The sequence below is a fragment of the Salvelinus alpinus genome, chromosome 23 (assembly GCF_045679555.1).
Source record: "Salvelinus alpinus chromosome 23, SLU_Salpinus.1, whole genome shotgun sequence".
Lineage (NCBI taxonomy): Eukaryota > Metazoa > Chordata > Actinopteri > Salmoniformes > Salmonidae > Salvelinus > Salvelinus alpinus.
Window position 1 is genome coordinate 45,972,896 of NC_092108.1, and position 21,585 is coordinate 45,994,480.

A 21,585-nucleotide genomic window follows, 5' to 3' on the forward strand; every position below is an offset into this window, starting at 1 on the left:
TTTCGTCACTAACGCGGGGAGGGACATGGCGTGCGTGCGCTAATGACAGACAGCAGATACGGTCCGTTAGGGCGAGAGAAAAAACCAAGGGGGAAAGATAAGCGGCTGCCAGAGCCTCCACAATAATTGCATTAACTGAATTGTCTCTCGGTGCCCAAAAGCTTGTTCTTGAAAAATCCTATCACCACATTTGGCAATGAGGACATCTGTCGCCCGTCCATACCATTTGTTTTGGAGGATTCGGGGACACAACTGAATCGGGTTTTTACAGCTGAAAGGGTGTAATTAAAGCTTGGATAGAGGGAAAGGTTGGAAATAGTGTGGAGAGGACGTATAGGGCAGGACATTTAACCATATCCAACGGATACGTTTTTTTTTTTTTTTTTTAATCTCTCATCGTGTGTTATTAAACAAAGGTTGATTCCGTAGCCTAAAATTCCAATTTCAATCTCTAGTTCGTGGTAAAGGATGCCAGACCAGATCTCGGTATCCGAGTTCCTCTCGGAGACCACCGAGGACTACAATTCCCCCACGACTTCCAGTTTCACCACCCGGTTGCAAAGCTGTAAGAACACCGTCAATGTTCTGGAGGAGGTAAGGCCGTCCAGAAAAAGCTTAATTGGCAATGAGATGAGCACAGTGAACAAACATATAAACTCAACTATGAGTTACGTGAATGTCATGCAATTGCACTTGCACATTAGTCCATGCTCGGCTCCTGAAATTGAATGAAATCGTCCCCAACTGTCGAACTGCTTCAACACAGCAGTCATTCTGCTATACCTGTAGGGCAGGCTATGCTGGGCTACAATGCGTTCACGTTGTGCAATAGGGGCCACGCATTTTCCGCAGGGATGAGTGGTTGGCATGCGGAAGAATAAATGGTCAGTTAAGTCCATTGTTCTGGAAGGTCTGTTTTAATATTTAATTTATATCGGTCCCAAGGATGGTATGGTCCCAAGGATGATCGGTCCCAATGATGATTCCATACGAAACCAGGACAGAAAAAGACCATGATTGGGGGTATTTTCACGAAATTAAATAAAACGTGGAGGGAGACTGTTGACATACATTTGACATCTGTATCTTAAAGCATAATTGAGAAATAATTGATCAAAGTTGCCATATTTATTGCATTTTGGCCATACCCGGCCTCCTTTTATAGGCGGCAGGTAGTTAAGAGGGCTGGCCAGAAACTGAAAGGTTGCTGGTTTGAATCCCCAACCCGACTAGGTGAAAAATCTGCTGATGTGCCCTTGAGCAAGGCACTTATCTCTAATTGCTCCTGTAAGTCACTCTGGATAAGAGTGTCTGCTAAATAACTTCAAATCTAAAATAGTTCACTCAAATTACAAAATGACATTTTGGTTTCCTTACCCTGTAAGCAGTCCATGGACTAGGTGTGACAGCAATCCATGCTTTGGTTTAGTTTCCCTGGCACTGTTTCCACATGCTAATATTGGTCCCATGACTTGAATAGTATTTGTGCCACATGCTAAAATGTTAGCACCTGGAAACGGTGTCAGGGAAACTAAACCATAGTATGGTTTGCTGTCATGCCTTGTCCATAGACTGCTTACAGGGTAAGGAACACAAAATGTCATTTTGTAATTTGGGTGTACTATCCCTTTAAGACTCCATAATGTTTCATCTGTAGGTGCTACAAAGCAACACTTGGTGTCATATGAAGCTTTACTTTTTGCTCTGTAATATGAGTAGTGTTTTGATATCAATAAAAAAAAAAAATATATATAAGACAATTTATGAATATATAACAAATATAAAGATGAATATTGAAAACACAATTTGTGGCAAATTTTTCTTTATATTGTTGAACATAATACACTGTATGGGCATATCAAAGGTCGAGAGTGGGATTATTAGATTTATTATCCAATTTGCATTACCAACAGAATAAATGTGAACATTTATAAAAAAAAATTGCTCTCTGCTAGTGATTTGCAGTATGAGCAATGATACAAGTAAAAGGTGGGCTGTGATTGGTTATATTGCCTACTGTTCCAATGTCTCTGAATAAAATGGGAAATATCTTTAAAACTAGCAGGGTTCCCACTCTGGAACTTTGATATGCCCGTAGAGCAGGGTTCCCACGCTGGAACTTTGATATGCACGTAGAGCAGGGTTCCCACACTGGAACTGTGATATGCACGTAGAGCAGGGTTCCCACTCTGGAACTTTGATATGCCCGTAGAGCAGGGTTCCCACGCTGGAACTTTGATATGCCCGTAGAGCAGGGTTCCCACTCTGGAACTGTGATATGCCCGTAGAGCAGGGTTCCCACGCTGGAACTTTGATATGCACGTAGAGCAGGGTTCCCACACTGGAACTGTGATATGCACGTAGAGCAGGGTTCCCACTCTGGAACTTTGATATGCCCGTAGAGCAGGGTTCCCACGCTGGAACTTTGATATGCACTTAGAGCAGGGTTCCCACTCTGGAACTGTGATATGCCCGTAGAGCAGGGTTCCCACGCTGGAACTTTGATATGCACGTAGAGCAGGGTTCCCACACTGGAACTTTGATATGCACGTAGAGCAGGGTTCCCACACTGGAACTTTGATATGCCCGTAGAGCAGGGTTCCCACTCTGGAACTTTGATATGCACGTAGAGCAGGGTTCCCACTCTGGAACTTAGATATGCCCGTAGAGCAGGGTTCCCACTCTGGAACTGTGATATGCCCGTAGAGCAGGGTTCCCACTGTGGAACTGTGATATGCCCGTAGAGCAGGGTTCCCATTCTGGAACTTTGATATGCCCGTAGAGCAGGGTTCCCATTCTGGAACTTTGATATGCCCGTAGAGCAGGGTTCCCACTCTGGAACTGTGATATGCCCGTAGAGCAGGGTTCCCACTCTGGAACTTTGATATGCACGTAGAGCAGGGTTCCCACACTGGAACTTTGATATGCCGGTAGAGCAGGGTTCCCACTCTGGAACTTTGATATGCCCGTAGAGCAGGGTTCCCACACTGGAACTTTGATATGACCGTAGAGCAGGGTTCCCACACTGGAACTTTGATATGCCCGTAGAGCAGGGTTCCCACTCTGGAACTTTGATATGCCCGTAGAGCAGGGTTCCCACTCTGGAACTTTGATATGCCCGTAGAGCAGGGTTCCCACGCTGGAACTTTGATATGCCCGTAGAGCAGGGTTCCCACTCTGGAACTGTGATATGCCCGTAGAGCAGGGTTCCCACGCTGGAACTTTGATATGCACGTAGAGCAGGGTTCCCACACTGGAACTGTGATATGCACGTAGAGCAGGGTTCCCACTCTGGAACTTTGATATGCCCGTAGAGCAGGGTTCCCACGCTGGAACTTTGATATGCACTTAGAGCAGGGTTCCCACTCTGGAACTGTGATATGCCCGTAGAGCAGGGTTCCCACGCTGGAACTTTGATATGCACGTAGAGCAGGGTTCCCACACTGGAACTTTGATATGCACGTAGAGCAGGGTTCCCACACTGGAACTTTGATATGCCCGTAGAGCAGGGTTCCCACTCTGGAACTTTGATATGCACGTAGAGCAGGGTTCCCACTCTGGAACTTAGATATGCCCGTAGAGCAGGGTTCCCACTCTGGAACTGTGATATGCCCGTAGAGCAGGGTTCCCACTGTGGAACTTTGATATGCCCGTAGAGCAGGGTTCCCACTCTGGAACTTTGATATGCCTGTAGAGCAGGGTTCCCACTCTGGAACTTTGATATGCCCGTAGAGCAGGGTTCCCACACTGGAACTTTGATATGCCCATAGAGCAGGGTTCCCACTCTGGAACTTTGATATGACCGTAGAGCAGGGTTCCCACACTGGAACTTTGATATGCCCGTAGAGCAGGGTTCCCACACTGAAACTTTGATATGCCCGTAGAGCAGGGTTCCCACACTGGAACTTTGATATGACCGTAGAGCAGGGTTCCCACACTGGAACTTTGATATGACCGTAGAGCAGGGTTCCCACACTGGAACTTTGATATGACCGTAGAGCAGGGTTCCCACACTGGAACTTTGATATGCCCGTAGAGCAGGGTTCCCACACTGGAACTTTGATATGCCCGTAGAGCAGGGTTCCCACTCTGGAACTTTGATATGCCCGTAGAGCAGGGTTCCCACACTGGAACTTTGATATGCCCGTAGAGCAGGGTTCCCACACTGGAACTTTGATATGCCTGTAGAGCAGGGTTCCCACTCTGGAACTTTGATATGCCCATAGAGCAGGGTTCCCACACTGGAACTTTGATATGCCCGTAGAGCAGGGTTCCCACTCTGGAACTTTGATATGCCGGTAGAGCAGGGTTCCCACTCTGGAACTTTGATATACCCGTAGAGCAGGGTTCCCACTCTGGAACTTTGATATGCCCATAGAGCAGGGTTCCCACTCTGGAACTTTGATATGCCCGTAGAGCAGGGTTCCCACACTGGCGGCCCTATTAGTTTTACCCCCCCCACAAGTTTTTAAAGTTTTTTAGAATAGTTAGGCTGTCTATGGCCATAGCAGTTCACATGTGCAGCAAAGCTGTGTGATATTGCAATGCCATATACTGATTCGGGGCGGCAGGTAGCCTAGTTGTTAGAGCGTTGCGCCAGTAACCGAAAGGTTGCTAGATCGAATCCCCGAGCTGTCGTTCCTTGGCCGTCATTATTAATAAGAATTTGTTCCTAACTGACCTGCTTAGTATATAAAAAATAATACTCCACGTGCTTGACATCAGCTTTGAACGGGGTGTAACTAATGGGAAATGGCTAGATAGTTAGCACTGTTAAGTATAAGTGACGTCAGTCGCTCTGAAACATTGTAGTTGTGGCGGCGTTTGCAGAGCGATAGGTAACGGCGCTTCTTGTAGGAAGTTGTTGATGTGTTCAGAGGGTCCTTGGTTCAAGCCCAGGTTGGGGCAAGGAGAGGGACGGAAGCGTTCCTGTTACAGGGGTACTCGTGTCTGGGAGGTAGCCCAGTTACAAAATGGATGCAATCACTTTTCACCCAGTGAAAACTCCCCCTACTCGGTGAACTGGGCCATGTTGCTGAGGCTGTGCATGTGTTAGTTTAGTAACGTCTCTGCCTCATTTCTAAACGGCTTAAATAAAAACTCTGAAAATGAACATTACATTTTTTATTTTTTATTGTGGGCTAATTTAGGATGTAGGATACAACCTAAGGATATTGCAGTAGCACAAACATAATCATGACGCAGTCTACACATTGCATTGGGGCAAAATAACTTATTTCGCTTCTCAATGATCATGCAACACCCCTTCGATTTGATAGACTGCACATGATTGAAATTTGCCAGAGTAGCCTGTTCTGCGTTTTAACCCCAAATAACATACACATGTTATTCTGCTTCTCAATAATCATGCAGCACAGCACAATTTGATTGCAACGCCAGAGTAGTCTGTTCTAAGTCTGGTGAACCGAACGATATGCGCGTGTAGACCAGAGTCTGACAATGGGCTTGTTTGTTATGGAGAGAATCCCACATATGCACAGAAGGTTCAGTTGATCGGGAAGAGGTGTCCAGACAATTTGGCCACGCAGCCACTCCGAAAATGATTTGTCCTCGGAAAAGGGATAGACAGAATGGGAGAAGCCAATAGGGAAGTTAGGAAGGACATAGAATAGAGTAGCCTACATGTTTTTACTGGGGAATGTGTGTATAAGTATTCTGTGTAGTAAAGGGAACCAGTGATGTGAAACGGCACAATGCAAATTATTTAAATTATGATATATTAGAGGCTACAATGATGCTACTGGAATTTTAACACGTTAGCCCTGGTTGGGCGATCTGTGACCAATGTTCACCATGGAAATAAGTAGAGGGTGCTCAACCAAGGTGAGTAGAGGTGCAACCTAAAAATATGTAAACCTCATTGGACAGGAAAAGGTGCAACACTCGCTCGCCATTAAAAATGTGTAGTTTTATTAAGCAAGTTTAAAAGAGAGATTTTTTCCGGCCTTCATAGCCTTCTTCAGAATCACTTGCTTAATACAACAAAGAATATGGTGAGCGAGTGTTGCATCTTTTCCTGTCCACCAATGCTCACCATGCTCTGTAACCCATGCCTTTGTCCAATAAAATCCTCCCCCAAAAACGGGCTTGCAATGAGATCTACATCAGCTAATTGGTAAACTGTGGCGAATGCATTGGAACGTAAAGGAAGACAGAAGAGCTCACAGGTTGCTATGACGCAGTTGTCTGCCTATTATAGGCCATTTATTTCACTTTGAATCATTTTAATGCCTCTGTTTAGGCTTCCAGTTGACAACTCTCTGGTTTCCTAATGTGTTCATATTCTCTTGGGGAAATGCAAGGCAAAACAGATGAATCACCTGGGGCAGAGAAGAGGTGCATGATGGTCTTTTGATGTTGGCACACTGGGTTCATTGCACTGCAGTGACTGCACAGCTCTTTTCTTGTCACACTTCACATCTCTTAAACCTTACAGTGAAATGCTTACTTACAAGCCCTTAACCAACAATGCAGTTATAAGAAAATACCTAACAAGAAGAAAGTAAGAGATAAGATTAACAAATGATTAAAGAACAGCAGTAAATAACAATAGCGGGGCTATTTACTGGTACAGAGTCAATGTGCGGGGGCACCGGTGTCGAGGTAATATGTACATGTAGGTAGAGTTATTAAGGTGAATATGCATAGATAATAACAGAGAGTAGTAGCAGAGGGTGGGGGGGATGGGGGCAATGCAAATAGTCCAGGTTGTCATTTGATTAGTTGTTCAGGAGACTTATGGCTTGGGGGCAGAAGCTGTTTAGAAGCCTCTTGGACCTAGACTTGGCGCTCTGGTACCGCTTGCCGTGCTGTAGCAGAGAGAACAGTCTATGACTAGGGTGGCTGGAGTCTTTGACACATTTTAGGGCCTTCCTCTGACACCGCCTGGTATAGAGGTCCTGGATGGAAGGAAGCTTGGCCCCGGTGATGTACTGGGCCGTACGCACTACCCTCTGTAGTGCCTTGCGGTCTGGGCCGAGCAGTTGCCATACCAGGCAGTGAAGCAACCAGTCAGGATGCTCTCGATGGTGCAGCTGTAAAACCTTTTGAGGATCTGAGGACCCATGCCAAATCTTTTCTGTCTCCTGAGGGGGAATAGGTTTTGTCGTACACTCTTCATGACTGTCTTGGTGTGCTTGGACCATGTTATTTTGTTGGTCATGTTGACGCCAAGGAAGTTTTCAACCTACTCCACTGCAGTCCCGTCGATGAGAATGGGGGCGTGTTCGTTTCTCCTTTTCCTGTAGTCCACGATCATCTCCCACACGGTCAGGTCTCTGACCTCCTCCCTATAGGCTGTCTCATCATTGTCGGTGATCAGGCCTACCACTGTTGTGTCAAACGTAATGATGGTGTTTGAGACGTGGCTGGCCACGCAGTCATGAGTGAACAGGGAGTACAGGAGGGGACTGAGCACGCACCCCTGAAGGGCCCCCGTGTTGAGGATCAGTGTGGCGGATGTTTTGTTACCAACACTTACCACCTGGGGGCGGCCCATCAGGAAGTCCAGGAACCAAATGCAGATGGAGGTGTTTAGTCCCAGGGTCCTTAGCTTATTGATGAGCTTTGAGGGCACTATGGTGTTGAACGCTGAGCTGTAGTCAATGAATAGCATTCTCACATAGCTGTTCCTTTTGTCCATGTGGGAAAGGGCAGTGTGGAGTGCAATAGAGATTGCATCATCTGTGGATCTGTTGGTGCGGTATGCAAATTGGAGTGGGTCTAGGGTTTTTGGGATAATGGTGTTGATGTGAGCCATGACCAGCCTTTCAAAGCACTTCATGGCTACAGATGTGAGTGCTATGGGTCGGTAGTCATTTAGGCAGGTTACCTTAGGGTTCTTGGGCACAGGGACTATGGTGGTCTGCTTCAAACATGTTGGGATTACAGACTCCGTCAGGGACAGGTTGAACATGTCAGTGAAGACATACTATACACAGTTAAGGTGGCAGTTAAGTAACGGGTGGCATCCATAAGTCTAAATAATGCTGTTATATTGCACAACCTTCAATGTTATGTCATAATTACGTAAAATTCTGGCAAATTAGTTCGCAACGAGCCAGGTGGCCCAAACTGTTGCATATACCCTAACTCTGCGTGCAATGAACGCAATAGAAGTAACACAATTTCCCTAGTTTAATATTGCCTGCTAACCTGAATTTCTTAACTAAATCTGCAGGTTTAAAAAAATATACTTCTGTGTATTGATTTTAAGAAAGGCATTGATGTTTATGGTTAGGTACATTCGTGCAACGATTGTGCTTTTTTTCGCAAATGCGCTTTTGTTAAATCATCCCCTTTTGGCAAAGTTGGCTGTCTTTGTTAGGAAGAAATAGTCTTCACACAGTTCGTAACGAGCCAGGCGGCCCAAACTGCTGCATATACCCTGACTCTGTTGCACAGAATGCAAGAGAAGTGACACAATTTCCCTAGTTAAAAGAAATGCTTGTTAGCAGGCAATATTAACAAAATATGCAGGTTTAAAAATATATACTTGTGTATTGATTTTAAGAATGGCGTTGATGTTTATGGTTAGGTACACATTGGTGCAACGACAATGCTTTTTTGCGAATGCGCTTGTTAAAACACCCGTTTGGCGAAGTGATTCAATGATAAATTAACAGGCACCGCATCGATTATATGCAACGCAGGACAAGCTAGATAAACTAGTAATATCATCAACCATGTGTAGTTAACTAGTGGTTATGTTAAGATTGATTGTTTTTTATAAGATACGTTTAATGCTAGCTAGCACCTTACCGTGGCTCCTTGCAGGCTGACTCTCATAACAGGTAGTCAGCCTGCCACGCAGTCTCCTCGTGGAGTGCAATGTAATCGGCCATGATCGGTGTCCAAAAATGTTGATTACCGATTGTTATGACAAATTTGAAATCGGCTCTAATTAATCGGCCATTCCGATTAATCGGTCGACCTCTAGTATCAATATGTTTTGACCATGACAGTTTACAATCCAGGGTAACTCCAAGCAGTTTAGTCATCTCAACTTGCTCAATTTCCATATTATTCATTACGAGATGTAGTTGATGTTTAGAGTTTAGTGAATAAATTGTCCCCCAAAAAATACAATGCTTTTAATTTTGGAAATATTTAGGACTAACTTATTCCTTGCTACCCATTCCGAAATTAACTGCAACTCTTTAAGTATTGCAGTCATTTCAGTTGATGTAGTAGCTGACGTGTTGAGTCATCCACATACATAGACACACTGGCGTTACTCAAAGCCAGTGGCATATTGTTAGTAAAGATTGAAAAAAGCAAGGGGCCTAAACAGCTACCCTGGGGAATTCCTGCTTCTACCTGGAATATGTTTGAGAGGATTCCATCAAAGAACGCCCTCTGTGTTAGACAAGTAACTCTTTATCCACATTATAGCAGCAGACTGATCAATAATGTCAAAAGCTGTACTGAAGTCTAACAAGACAGCCCCCACAATAATTTGATCAATTGCTCTCAGCCAATCATCAGTCATTTGTTCCGTGCTTGTTGAGTGTCATTCCCTATATGCGTGCTGAAAGTCTGTTGTCAATTTGTTTACTGTGAAAAAGCGTATCTGGTAAAACACCATTTTCTTCCTGAAGTTTCTTAAGTGTTGATAACAGTGATTTGGTCGGCTATTTGATCCAGTAAAGGGGGCTTTACTATTGGGTAGCGGAATGACTTTAGCTTCCCTCCAGGCCTGAGGGCACACGCTCTCTAGTGAACTTAAATTGAAAATGGGTCAAATAGGAGTGGCAATATCGTCTGCTATTATTTTCAGTCATTTTAAATCCAGGTTGTCAGACCCCGGTGGCTTGTCTTTAGACAATGATCATTTTTTCACCTCTTCCACACTGACTTTACACAATTCAGAAGTACAATTCTTGTCTTCCATAATTTGGTCAGATATACTTGGATGTGTAGTGTCAGCGTTTGTTGCTGGCATGTCCATCCCTAAGTTTGTTTATTTTGCCAATGGAAAAAGTCATTAAACTAGTTGGCAATATCAGTGGGTTTTGTGATAAATGAGGCATCTGATTCAATGAATGATTGAGCCGAATTGTTTTTTTGCCCCCAAAATATCATTTTAAGGTGCTCCAAAGCTTCTTTATATAATTTATCTTTGTTTCATAGTATAGTTTATTTTTATTTATCTTAGTCACATGATTTCTTAATTTGCAGTACGTATGGCAATCAGTTGGGCTGCCAGACTTATTTGCCGTACCTTTTACCTCATTCCTCTCAACCATACCATTTTTCAATTCCTCATCAATCCAAGGGGATATAACAGTTTTTACAGTCATTTTCTTAATGGGTACATGCTTATTAGTAACTGGAATAAGCAATTTCATTAATGAGGGAAGTGCAGTGTCTGGTTGCTCCTCATTACACACCACAGACGAAACACCACAGATGTTTGCTGGTAAACCTTTAGGTTTAGGTGGCTGGTTGTACCGTTAGTAGCTTGCTGTTTAGTACATTTAGCACATAGTAGCCATATCTACGACTTAAAAGAGAAGAGGTTTTACAATCAAGATGCAATAGCTTTCCTTTTGTAAAACCTCTCTTTGTCATATATGGCTACTGGTAGCTGTTTAGCTAGACTAGCTAGCTACGTAGCTTCCTACCCAAGTTAGCAAACAGAAAATAATTTGATTTCCCCCTACTGTACACAGTGTGTTTTAGCCAGCAATACACAATGTGGGTTTCAGTAGATAAACCGAAGTTAGCTAGCTAGGTGGCTTCCATGAAAAATGACTTACTTAGCCCTCTTCATCTGCCCTCTTGGTGCTGGCATCGGCTGTAGCAGATTTTCTAGCTAAATCCAACTTTTTGTTTAGAATCCTCTTCCCTATATTCCGGTTGAAACATGTACGGTTGAATGTAACCATTCAGCTAATAGAACATCACAAAGTGCTCCATGGTTGAATTCGTATTGGTGAGAGGAATCACTTGAAGCCATTGTGTCTGGTCAGTTCTTTAGTTTTTCCAAGAGGGTTTTGTGTTGTGTCCGCCTCTGTCTTGGGGGAGAGACGAGGCCAGAGCAGGAAGCACTGCCCAACATGAGTTGTAGTCTTTCAGAGAGTGGAAAAAATGTGTCACCTTGTATATTTAGCAATAAATCTGTCGATAGGAACATCGCTGAAAGATGTCCAATGGCACTATCAAACAAGGACAGCCATATCTACACACAAAAATGGACAGTTCAATCGGTATAACATAGAGGAGGATAAAAAGCAGCACTACATTTATTTTCAGATCTCTCACCCCTATCATGGTGTATATTCGGCGCAAATCCAAGTCCCGCCCTCTTCGTGGACAATTATGTGTGAAACACATCTCACTGACCTCGAAATCCCTCGAACATTGATCGAAACAACCACGGTCCCCCAGGGTGAAATTCCCCTTTTTAAATAGGGACAGCAGGTAGTCTAGAGGTTTAACAGGGGGGCAAGAAATGGGAGGGTTGCCAGTTCGAATCCCAGTGCCGACTGGGACAAATCTGGTAGGGAATGGGCCCTACCAGACGGTTGCTGGCATCAGTATCCTAGATGCCATCTCCTTCTGTTGTGCCCTTGAGCAAGGAACTTAACCCCTATACAGCTCCAAGGGCGTTACACTGTTGCTGATCCTGTCCTCCAACATCTCCGTGTGTGAGTCCCAGGTGGGTTGCTATAAAGGAAAATGACCAATTTCAATGTCCCTGTAACAATTGACAAAGTGTATAATTATTGTGCCAGATAGGCAGCCTTTCTGCTCACCAAGTTACCTTTTGTGAACATATAATTGTGTATTGACAATTATCTAATTTATTTTCTAAGAAATACACATACCCAATCAATCCCTGTGTGCCTTCCTTTTACACTTTTTTTGGAATCACATTAAACTGTCCCAACGTGAAGTCTAGAAAGCTCATCTTACATCCTCTGAAGAGTGGGGATTTGTTGTGTGCTAAATATAGACCGAAGCCGTAGTGCACTTGTGTTACAGGAGAGTGTTTTTCAGAGCTACAGTGCTGGAGGGATGCAGCGAGGGTATTAATCTACTTATAGGGGCTAGCGCACAACACTCACCTGGCCTGCTACTGCTAGCCAGCCAGGGAGACCGGAAGCATTGCACTACTAGAACAATGGGAGAGGTTGACACTACCACATGGGCATTTGTTTTAGATGTACCATGATTGCAACTTTATATGTCGGCTAATGTAGGTTAAGCGTTGGATGAGGGTGAATATAATAGTCTTGTCCATGGGGTGGAATATAATAGTCTTGTCCATGGGGTGGAATATAATAGTCTTGTCCATGGGGTGGAATATAATAGTCTTGTCCATGGGGTGGAATATAATAGTCTTGTCCATGGGGTAGAATATAATAGTCTTGTCCATGGGGTAGAATATAATAGTCTTGACCATGGGTTAGAATATATAATAGTCTTGTCCATGGGGTAGAATATATAATAGTCTTGTCCATGGGGTAGAATATATAATAGTCTTGTCCATGGGGTAGAATATATAATAGTCTTGTCCATGGGGTAGAATATATAATAGTCTTGTCCATGGGGTAGAATATATAATAGTCTTGTCCATGGGGTAGAATATATAATAGTCTTGTCCATGATGTAGAATTTGGCATATTATACTGTACAATGTTACATATTTTCCTCAAGAAAGAGCACTGAACAGATGTATGAAACACCTCCACATTCAGTAACTCCTAATGGATTGGATTGCATTGACATTTAAAAAAAAAATCAAATCCCTTAACATTGTTTGGGGGAAGGACATAGGCTTTTACCGGTCTAACAATGCATTTGAACTACATTGTAATGCCTTTTAGGTGTTGTCGACAGAACTTAACTCTTAAGGTTGAATAAGCACCATGTCAGACTCAGGGATTGTTGCTAGTTGGGGAGTAGACCATGGGTGGGGAGTGAACACAACCCTCATTTTGAAAGCAGGCTGGGATTTTACTTAATGATGTCCCTGTTCCCCATGGCTGGCTGGGACTCTGCCCTGATGACTCATCCACAGTGTCTGTCCATTTTTCCAGTGTCTATCAACTTGTCTTCTCTTCCTCCCACTTATCCCCTTTTCTTTTTCCAGACATTGTGTCGTTAGATCTGATGAGCTTGCTCGAGTCGTTTCCTCTTTGGATTGTAAATAGGTCCATTAAGTCGTCCTCAATCACATTGTTGTAAATAGATTTTTGAGCAATTCAAACCAACATCCACTTCAGGATCATTGGATATGATGTTACTACATTTATTGACTGGCTACCCATCCACATCGATCCGGCCAAATTCCATGGCCACTAACTTTTCTTCTTCACCATGAGTCTGGATTTGCTCTCCCCATGACTTCTCAAATATGAACACATTCAAACCGTTATGATTAGTCCCAGAAAATGGCCTACACAAATCATAAATCTCATAATTTTGACGACTTCTAGGATGTCAGGTTCAGATGGATGTATGGAGTGATCGATGGAGCAATTCAATTAAATTCAGAATCAATCAATCAAATGTATTCATAAATCCCTTTTTATGTCAGCCGATGTCACAAAGTGCTATACAGAGACCCAGCCTAAAGCCACTAACAGCAAGCAATGCAGATGTAGAAGCACGGTGGCTAGGAAAAACTCTAGAAAGGCAGGAATCTAGGAAGAAACCTAGAGAGGAACCAGGCCCTGAAGGGTGGCCAGTCCTCTTCTGGCTGTGCCGGCTGGAGATTATAACAGAACATGGCCAAGATGTTCAAACATTCATAGATGACCAGCAGGGTCTAATAATAATAATAATCACAGTGGTTGTAGAGGGTGCAACAGGTCAGCACCTCAGGAGTAAATGTCAGTTGGCTTTTCATAGCCGATCATTCAGAGTTAGAGAAAGCAGGTGCGGTAGAGAGAGAGTCGAAAACAGCAGATCTGGGACAAGGTAGCACGTCCGGTGAACAGGTCAGGGTTCCATAGGCGCAGGCAGAACAGTTGAAACTGGAGCAGCAGCACGGCCAGGTGTGCTGGGGACAGCAAGGAGTCATCAGGCCAGATAGTCCTGAGGCATGGTCCTAGGGCTCAGGTCCTCCGAGAGAAGAGAGAGGGAGAAAGCGAGAGAATTAGAGGGAGCATACTTAAATTCACACAGGACACCGGATAAGACAGAAGAAATTCTCCAGATATAACAGACTGACCCTAGCCCCCCGACACAAACTATTGCAGCATAATTACTGGAGGCTGAGACAGGAGGGGTCGAGACACCCGTCCTACTATACCGCCGGACAGGGCCAACCAGGCAGGATATAACCACACCCACTTTGCCAAAGCACAGCCCGCACACCACTACCCTGAGACAAGGCCGAATATAGCCCACTAAGATCTCTCCCACTGCACGAACCCGAGGGGGCCAAGATCACGTCAGACTCGACCCACTCAAGTGACACACCCCTCCTAGGGACAGCTTGGAAGAGCACCAGTAAGCCAGTGACTCAGCCCCTGTAATAGGGTTAGAGGCAGAGAATCCCAGTGGAGAGATCGGAACCGGCCAGGCAGAGACAGCAAGGGTGGTTCATCGCTCCAGTGCCTTTCTGTTCACCTTCATACCCCTGGGTCAGACTACACTCAATCATAGGACCTTCTGAAGAGATGAGTCTTCAATAAACTTAAAGGTTGAGACCGAGTCTGTGTCTCTAACATGGATAGGCAGACCATTCAATAAAAATGGAGCTCTATAGGAGAAAGCTCTGCCTCTAGCTGTTTGCTTAGAAATTCTAGGGACAATTAGAAGGCCTGCATCTTGCGACCGCAGCGTACGTGTAGGTATGTACGGCAGAATCAAATCGGAAAGATAGATAGGAGCAAGCCCATGTAATGCTTTGTAGGTTAGCAGTAAAACCTTGAAATCAGCACTAGCCTTAACAGGAAGCCAGTGTAGAGATGCTAGCACAGGAGTAATATGATACATTTTTGGGGTTCTAGTCAAGATTCTAGCAGCTGTGTTTAGCAGTAACTGAAGTTTATTTAGTGCTTTATCCGGGTAGCCGGAAAGTAGAGCATTGCAGTAGTCTTATCTAGAAGTGACAAAAGCTTGTATTACTTTTTATGCATAATTTTTGGACAGAAATGTACCGATTTTTGCAATGTTACGCAGATGGAAAAAAGCTGTCCTTGAAACAATCTTGATATGTTCGTCAAAAGAGAGATCAGGGTCCAGAGTAACGCCGAGGTCCTTTACAGTTTTAAACGACTGTATAACCATCAAGATTAATTGTCAGATCCAACAGAAGATCTCTTTGTTTCTTGGGACCTAGAACAAGCATCTCTGTTTTGTCGGAGTTTAAAAGTAAAACATTTGCCGCATCCACTTCCTTATGTCAGAAACACAGGCTTCCGGAGAGGGCAATTTTGGGGCTTCGCCATGTTTCATCGAAATGTACAGCTGTGTATCGTCCGCATAGCAGTGAAAGTTTAATATGTTTCCGAATTACATCACCAAGAGGTATAATATATAGTGAAAACAGTAGTGGTCCTATAACGGAACCTCGAGGAACACCGAACTGTACAATTTATTTGTCAGAGGACAAACCATCCACAGAGACAAACTGATATCTTTCCGACAGATAAGATCTAAACCAGGCCAGAACTTGTCCGTGTAGACCAATTAGGGTTTCCAATCTCTCCAAAAGAGTTGTGGTGATCGATGGTATCAAAAGCAGTACTAAGGTCTATGAGCACCAGGACAGATGCAGAGCCTCGGTCTGACGCCATTAAAAGGTTGTTTACCACCTTCACGAGTGCAGTCTCAGTGCTATGATGGGGTCTAAAACCAGACTGAAGCATTTAGTATACGTTGTTCGTCTTCAAGAAGGCCTACACACACTGCCACACACTGCCACAGGATGAGTTGCCAGGCAACTAAATCTATGGATCACTAAATCAATAGTTCACAAGTCATTGAGCAAAAATCTGAATTCCTACTGTATGGATGAACATATACAAAAAGAGGATGTCCGTGTCATTTACGTTGTTGTAATTGACTTGCCTTCATTGTTAAAACAAAGCCTTCAATCACCCCACTTCCCTGCCTACACACACTGCCATAGAACTGAGGTGTGTTTGTGTGTTCATTTGTTGACGATGATTCAAGCCAAGATTCATACACACAGGCATAGTTCAATGGGCCTATATTTGACTTATACTGTTAACTGTAATGTAGATCTGTATATTGTTTTTTTGTGTCAATTTGAGTTGCATGAGCAAAAAAGCGGCAAATAGAGAGATCTGTGTCCGAGTGTGTATTCTTGCCGATGTCTACTTGTTTCATTCATACAAATCATTCATCCCTTAGAGAGCCATGGTTACCATGGCACAAGTCTGATTAGTTTCTTTTGGAATATAAGCACAGATGGCAATTCCAATGTACAGACAATCAGTCAGCAGGGATACCAGTGTACGCCATGCCAGAAAATAAAATATCCTTTAGTTATCAAAAAACAAGTGAAGGCATTGTGTAATAAACACTTGACACAACTGTCCATTTGCAATGGCGGTTGAATGTCATTGTCCATGAAAAAATTTGCTTTTCATGATTAGGGCTGAGATTCTAACAAGTGCAGATAATCAACATCAGCAGGTGATTAGAAACTAGAACCATGGGACTCCTGAGTGGCGCAGTGCTAGAGGCGTCACTACAGACCCGGGTTCAATCCCGGACTGTATCACAACCGGCTGTGATTGGAGGTCCCATAGCGTGGTGCACAATTGGCCCAGCGTCGTCCAGGTTAGGGGAGGGTTTGGCCGGGGGGGGCTTTACTCATCACGCTATAGCGACTCGTTGTGGCAGCCCGGGCGCCTGCAGGCTAATCTGCAGGCGCCCGGGCTGTTTTTCCTCCGACTGGCTTCCGGGTCAAGCGGCTGGGTGTTTTTCCTCCGACTGGCTTCCGGGTCAAGCGGCTGGGTGTTAAGTAGTGCGTTTTGGTGGGTCATGTTTCGGAGGACACATGATTCGACCTTCACCTCCCGAGCCCATTGGGGCGTTGCAGTGAAATTGGAGAGAAAAAGGGGGTAGAAAAAAATAAACTAGTACCGTTAGTTTGGTATTGTCAAAAGGGGATCCAGAGTTGGACTATGGCAAGATCTGTCAAAGAGCGAGAGAGAGAACATAGAGGGAGAGAATGAACAGAGAGTAATGCATTTTCCAGTACTGATAATCTAATCCAGAGAGAGAGAGAGCGCTGGGCTTTCCAAACATAGAGAAGAACCCCAGGCACAGACACTGCAGTCAGAGGATTTCAGGGCTACCGATGCAGACACAAAACCCACCAGTAGAAACTTACTGCAGTAATAATGCGGTAACGACAGGCTTCATCTCAGTGTGGAGTGCTTCGAATTGTGCGTGTCAAATATGAGGTGGCTCTATTCAATTAACTGTTTCAATCCGTGCCTTGTTTATGTAGTTTGAAGATAATCGCACTGTGGGTCTGCGAGGCGATTATATCTGTATTTATGTTTCTAACATTTGTGTGTGTGTGTTAGCACTAGGGTTGGGCGGTGTACCTTATACTGTATATCAGGGTATTTTGAAATACCCATGTTATGATTTTCAATAGAGTCACTACTGTTCAATATTTGTTTTGCGTATTTAAAAAAAATACATTTCAATGTTTGTGCTTTTAATAAATACCTCCATTCAACTTGTGCACAAGGTAATAGATAAAGCATATCACGTTCTTTATTTCACGTGTCAGATTATTTTTCATTATGAAACATTCCCCAAACGGCTGATTTTAAGCAAAGAAACACAATGAGCAAACGGGAGCTTTGTGATGTCAGTCACTCCAGGTCAGCGTGTGATTTACGTCTGTATGAGATTCACAACTATTGTTTAAAGTCGTTTTTAATTAAGTTAATTGCAGGATTTGCTGTGATTAATACCAAAATATTATGCAAAAAGCATTACAAGAATACTGACCTCTTGATTTTGTAACGGTTAGGAAAATCTGGTAAATTGATGAAGCCCACTTTCTTTAACCTTAATGTAAACTTGTTTTGACATTGTTGTTTTTATATATTTTGGATGCTTTAGTGTATTTAGGATACTTTCAGTGCGATGAATCACGATTAATGAAAATGAGTGCACTAAAATTACAAAAAGTTAACTTGACTAAACTGATTTAATTCTGGCAGCCCTAGTTTAAAATGAAATATCTAAGATGTGCAACATTTATTATATCCAGCTGTGTATTTGGTTTGCTAACTTGTTAGCTAGTGGCTTGCAAGATCAAGCATCTTGGTAACAGAAGCTGCTAGAGACAATCCCCTTCTGGATCAAGGGTTCCTGGATCCCCTCCTCCTGCCTAATATTTGTTTTGTGTGTGCAGTAAACTGTGAGTAGCCTTTTGAGATACTTGTATAACTTGTTGAGTTGTCTGTCCGTGGGGTTAGTTTGTTTGCTCACGCTAGTTAGCATTTACCATGTATCCAATACAGGAATTCCCATGTATAGGATTTGTTAACATTCTGCATCATCACTTGGTATGGCAACTGCTTGGCATCCGACCGCAAGCCGCTACAGAGGGTAGTGAGTACGGCCCAGTACATCACTGCCATTCAGGACATGTTGAAATCATGCTGCAGAAATGTACTTGAAAGCAGTGTACAGATCCATCGGATGTCGCGATCACAATATAGTAGCCATATCTAGGAAAACCAAAGTTCCAAAGTCTGGGCCTAATATAGTGTATAAGAGGTCATACAATAAGTTTTGTAGTGATTCCTTTGTTTTTGATGTAAAGAATATTTGTTGCTCCGTGGTGTGTAATGAGGAGCAAACAGACGTTGCACTTGACACATTTATGAAATTGCTTATTCCAGTTACTAATAAGCATGCACCCAATAAAAAAAGGAAAACTGTAAAAACGGTTAAAACCCCTTGGATTGATGAGGAATTGAAAAATTGTGTGGTTTAGAGGGATGAGGCAAAAGGAATGGCAAATAGTTCTGTCTGCACAACCGATTGGCAAACGTATTGAAAAATTAAGAAATCATGTGACTAAACTGAATAAAAAGAAGAAACTACTACACTATGAAACAAAGATAAATTACATAAAAAATGACAGTAAATAACTTTGGAGCACCTTCAATGACATTTTGGGAAAAAAGGCAAACTCAGCTCCATCATCCACTGAATCAGATGGCTCATTCATCACAAAACCAACTGATATTGTAAACCACTTTAATGATTTTTTAATTGCCAAGATTAGCAAATTTAGGCATGACATGCCAGCAACAAACGCTGACACTACACATCCATGTATATTTGAATTCCGAAAAGTCAGTGTGGTAGAGGTGAAAAAATGATTGTTGTCCATCAACAATGACAAGCCACCGGGGTCTGACAACTTGGATGGGAAATTACTGAGGATAATAGCGGACGATATTGCCACTCCTATTTGTCATATCTTCAATTTTAAGCGTCTTAGGAAAGTGTGTGCCTACAGGCCTGGAGGGAAGCAAAAATCAATCTGCTACCTACAAATAGTACAGCCCCCTTTACTGGCTCAAATAGCCGACCAATCAACCTGTTACCAACCCTTAGTAAAGTTCTGGAAAAAATTTTGTTTGACCAGATAAAATGCTATTTTACAGTAAACAAACAGGCTTTCGGCTTTTGACATTATCCATCAAAGTCTGCTGGAAAAACATATGTGTTATGGCTTTACACCTCCCCCTATATTGTGAATAAAGAGTTACCTGTCTAACACAGAGGCTGTTCTTTAATGATAGCCTCTCCAACATAATCCAAGTAGAAACAGGATTTCCCCAGGGCAGCTGTTTTGGCCCCTTACTTTGTTCAATCTTTACTAACAACATGCCACTGGCTTTGAGTTAAACCAGTGTGTCTATGTATGTGCATGAATCAACACTATACATGTCAGCTACTACAGTGACTGAAATTACTGCAACAATTAACAACGAGCTGCAGTTAGTTTCAGAATGTGTGGCAAGGAATAAGTTAGTCCTAAATATTTCCAAAATGTTAAAGCATTGTACAAATCATTCACTAAACCTCAACTACATCTCGTAATGAATAATGTGGAAATTGAGCAAGTTGGTCATGGTCAAAACATATTGATACAACAGTAGCTAGGATGGGGAGAGGTCTGTCCATAATAAAGAGCTGCTCTACATTCTTTACAGCACTATCAACAAGGCAGGTCCTACAGGCTCTAGTTTTGTCACACCTTGACTACTGTTCAGTCGTGTGGTAAGGTGCCACAAAGAGGGACTTAGGAAAATTGCAATTGGCTCAGAACAGGACAGCACGGCTGGCCCTTGGATGTACACAGAGAGCAAACATTAATAATATGCATGTCAATCTCTCCTGGCTCAAAGTGGAGGAGAGATTGACTTCATCACTACTTGTATTTGTGAGAGGTATTGGCATGTTAAAAGCACAGAGATGTTTAAACGACTAGCACACAGCTCAGACACCCATGCATTCCCCACAAGACATGCCACCAGAGTTCTCTTCACAGTCCCCAAGTCCAGAACAGACTATGGGAGGCTCACAGTATTACATAGAGCCATGACTACATGGAACTCTATTCCACATCAGGTAACTGATGCAAGCAGTAGAATCATATTTAAAAAGCAAGTAAAAATACACCCTATGGAACAGCAAGGACTGTGAACCATCAGAAAGGTAGGCGCAGAGACATGCATACACACACACGATAACATGCGCACTATACACACACGTACACATGGAAGAGTAGCTGCTTCCTTGGCAGCGGCTAATTGTGATCCATAATAAATACAAATACACCAGGCGGTGTCAGAGGAAGACCGTAAAAATTGTCAAAGACTCCAGCCACCCAGGTCATAGACTGTGCTCTCTGCTACCACATGGCAAGCGGTACCGATGCACCAAGTCTTGAACCAACAGGACCCTGAACAGCTTATACCCCCAAGCCATAAGAATGCTAAATTAGTTAAATAGTTATTTTAAAAAAGCTACCAGGACTCTCTGCATTGACCCTTTCTGCACTAACTTTGACTCATCACATACGCTGCTGTTACTGTTTATTATCTGTCACTATATTCCTAGTTAAATGTACATATCTACCTCAATTACCTCGTACCCCTGCACATCGACTCGGTACTGGTTATCCTGTGTATATAGCCAACCTATCGTTACTCATTGTGTATTTATTATTACGTGTAATTACTTTTCCATTATTCCTCTATTTTCTCTCTGCATTGTTGGGAAGGGCCCGTAAGTAAGCATTTCACTGTCAATCCACACCTGTTGTTTAGAAAGCATGTGACAAATAACATTTGATTTGATTTTGACGACATGAGGCACATTTGATGGAAGAACCGAGAGTTAGAAAAATGCAAGTACCGAACCGTTTTTCATGTTGTAGTATCGAACATGTACCAAAGTGACGGTATACCGTACAACACTAATGTGAACAACATGAACATCTCTGATAGTTTTTGTCAAAGTTGCCGAGATACCACGTGCGTCCACATATATCACTACATTCGTAACAATCGAAACATTGCGAAACTT

The 21,585-nt window shown here is 43.2% G+C and overlaps 1 protein-coding gene across 1 annotated transcript in view; it reads left to right on the forward strand.

Moving 5' to 3' along the window:
* Positions 1 to 21,585, forward strand: part of asap1a (ArfGAP with SH3 domain, ankyrin repeat and PH domain 1a) — a 159,985-nt gene continuing 138,400 nt past the window's right edge. The window contains exon 1 of the mRNA XM_071362569.1: positions 1 to 594. Within this exon, the coding sequence (XP_071218670.1) occupies positions 469 to 594 (126 nt within the window). The 5' untranslated portion in view covers positions 1 to 468. The remainder of the gene's footprint in view (positions 595 to 21,585) is intronic.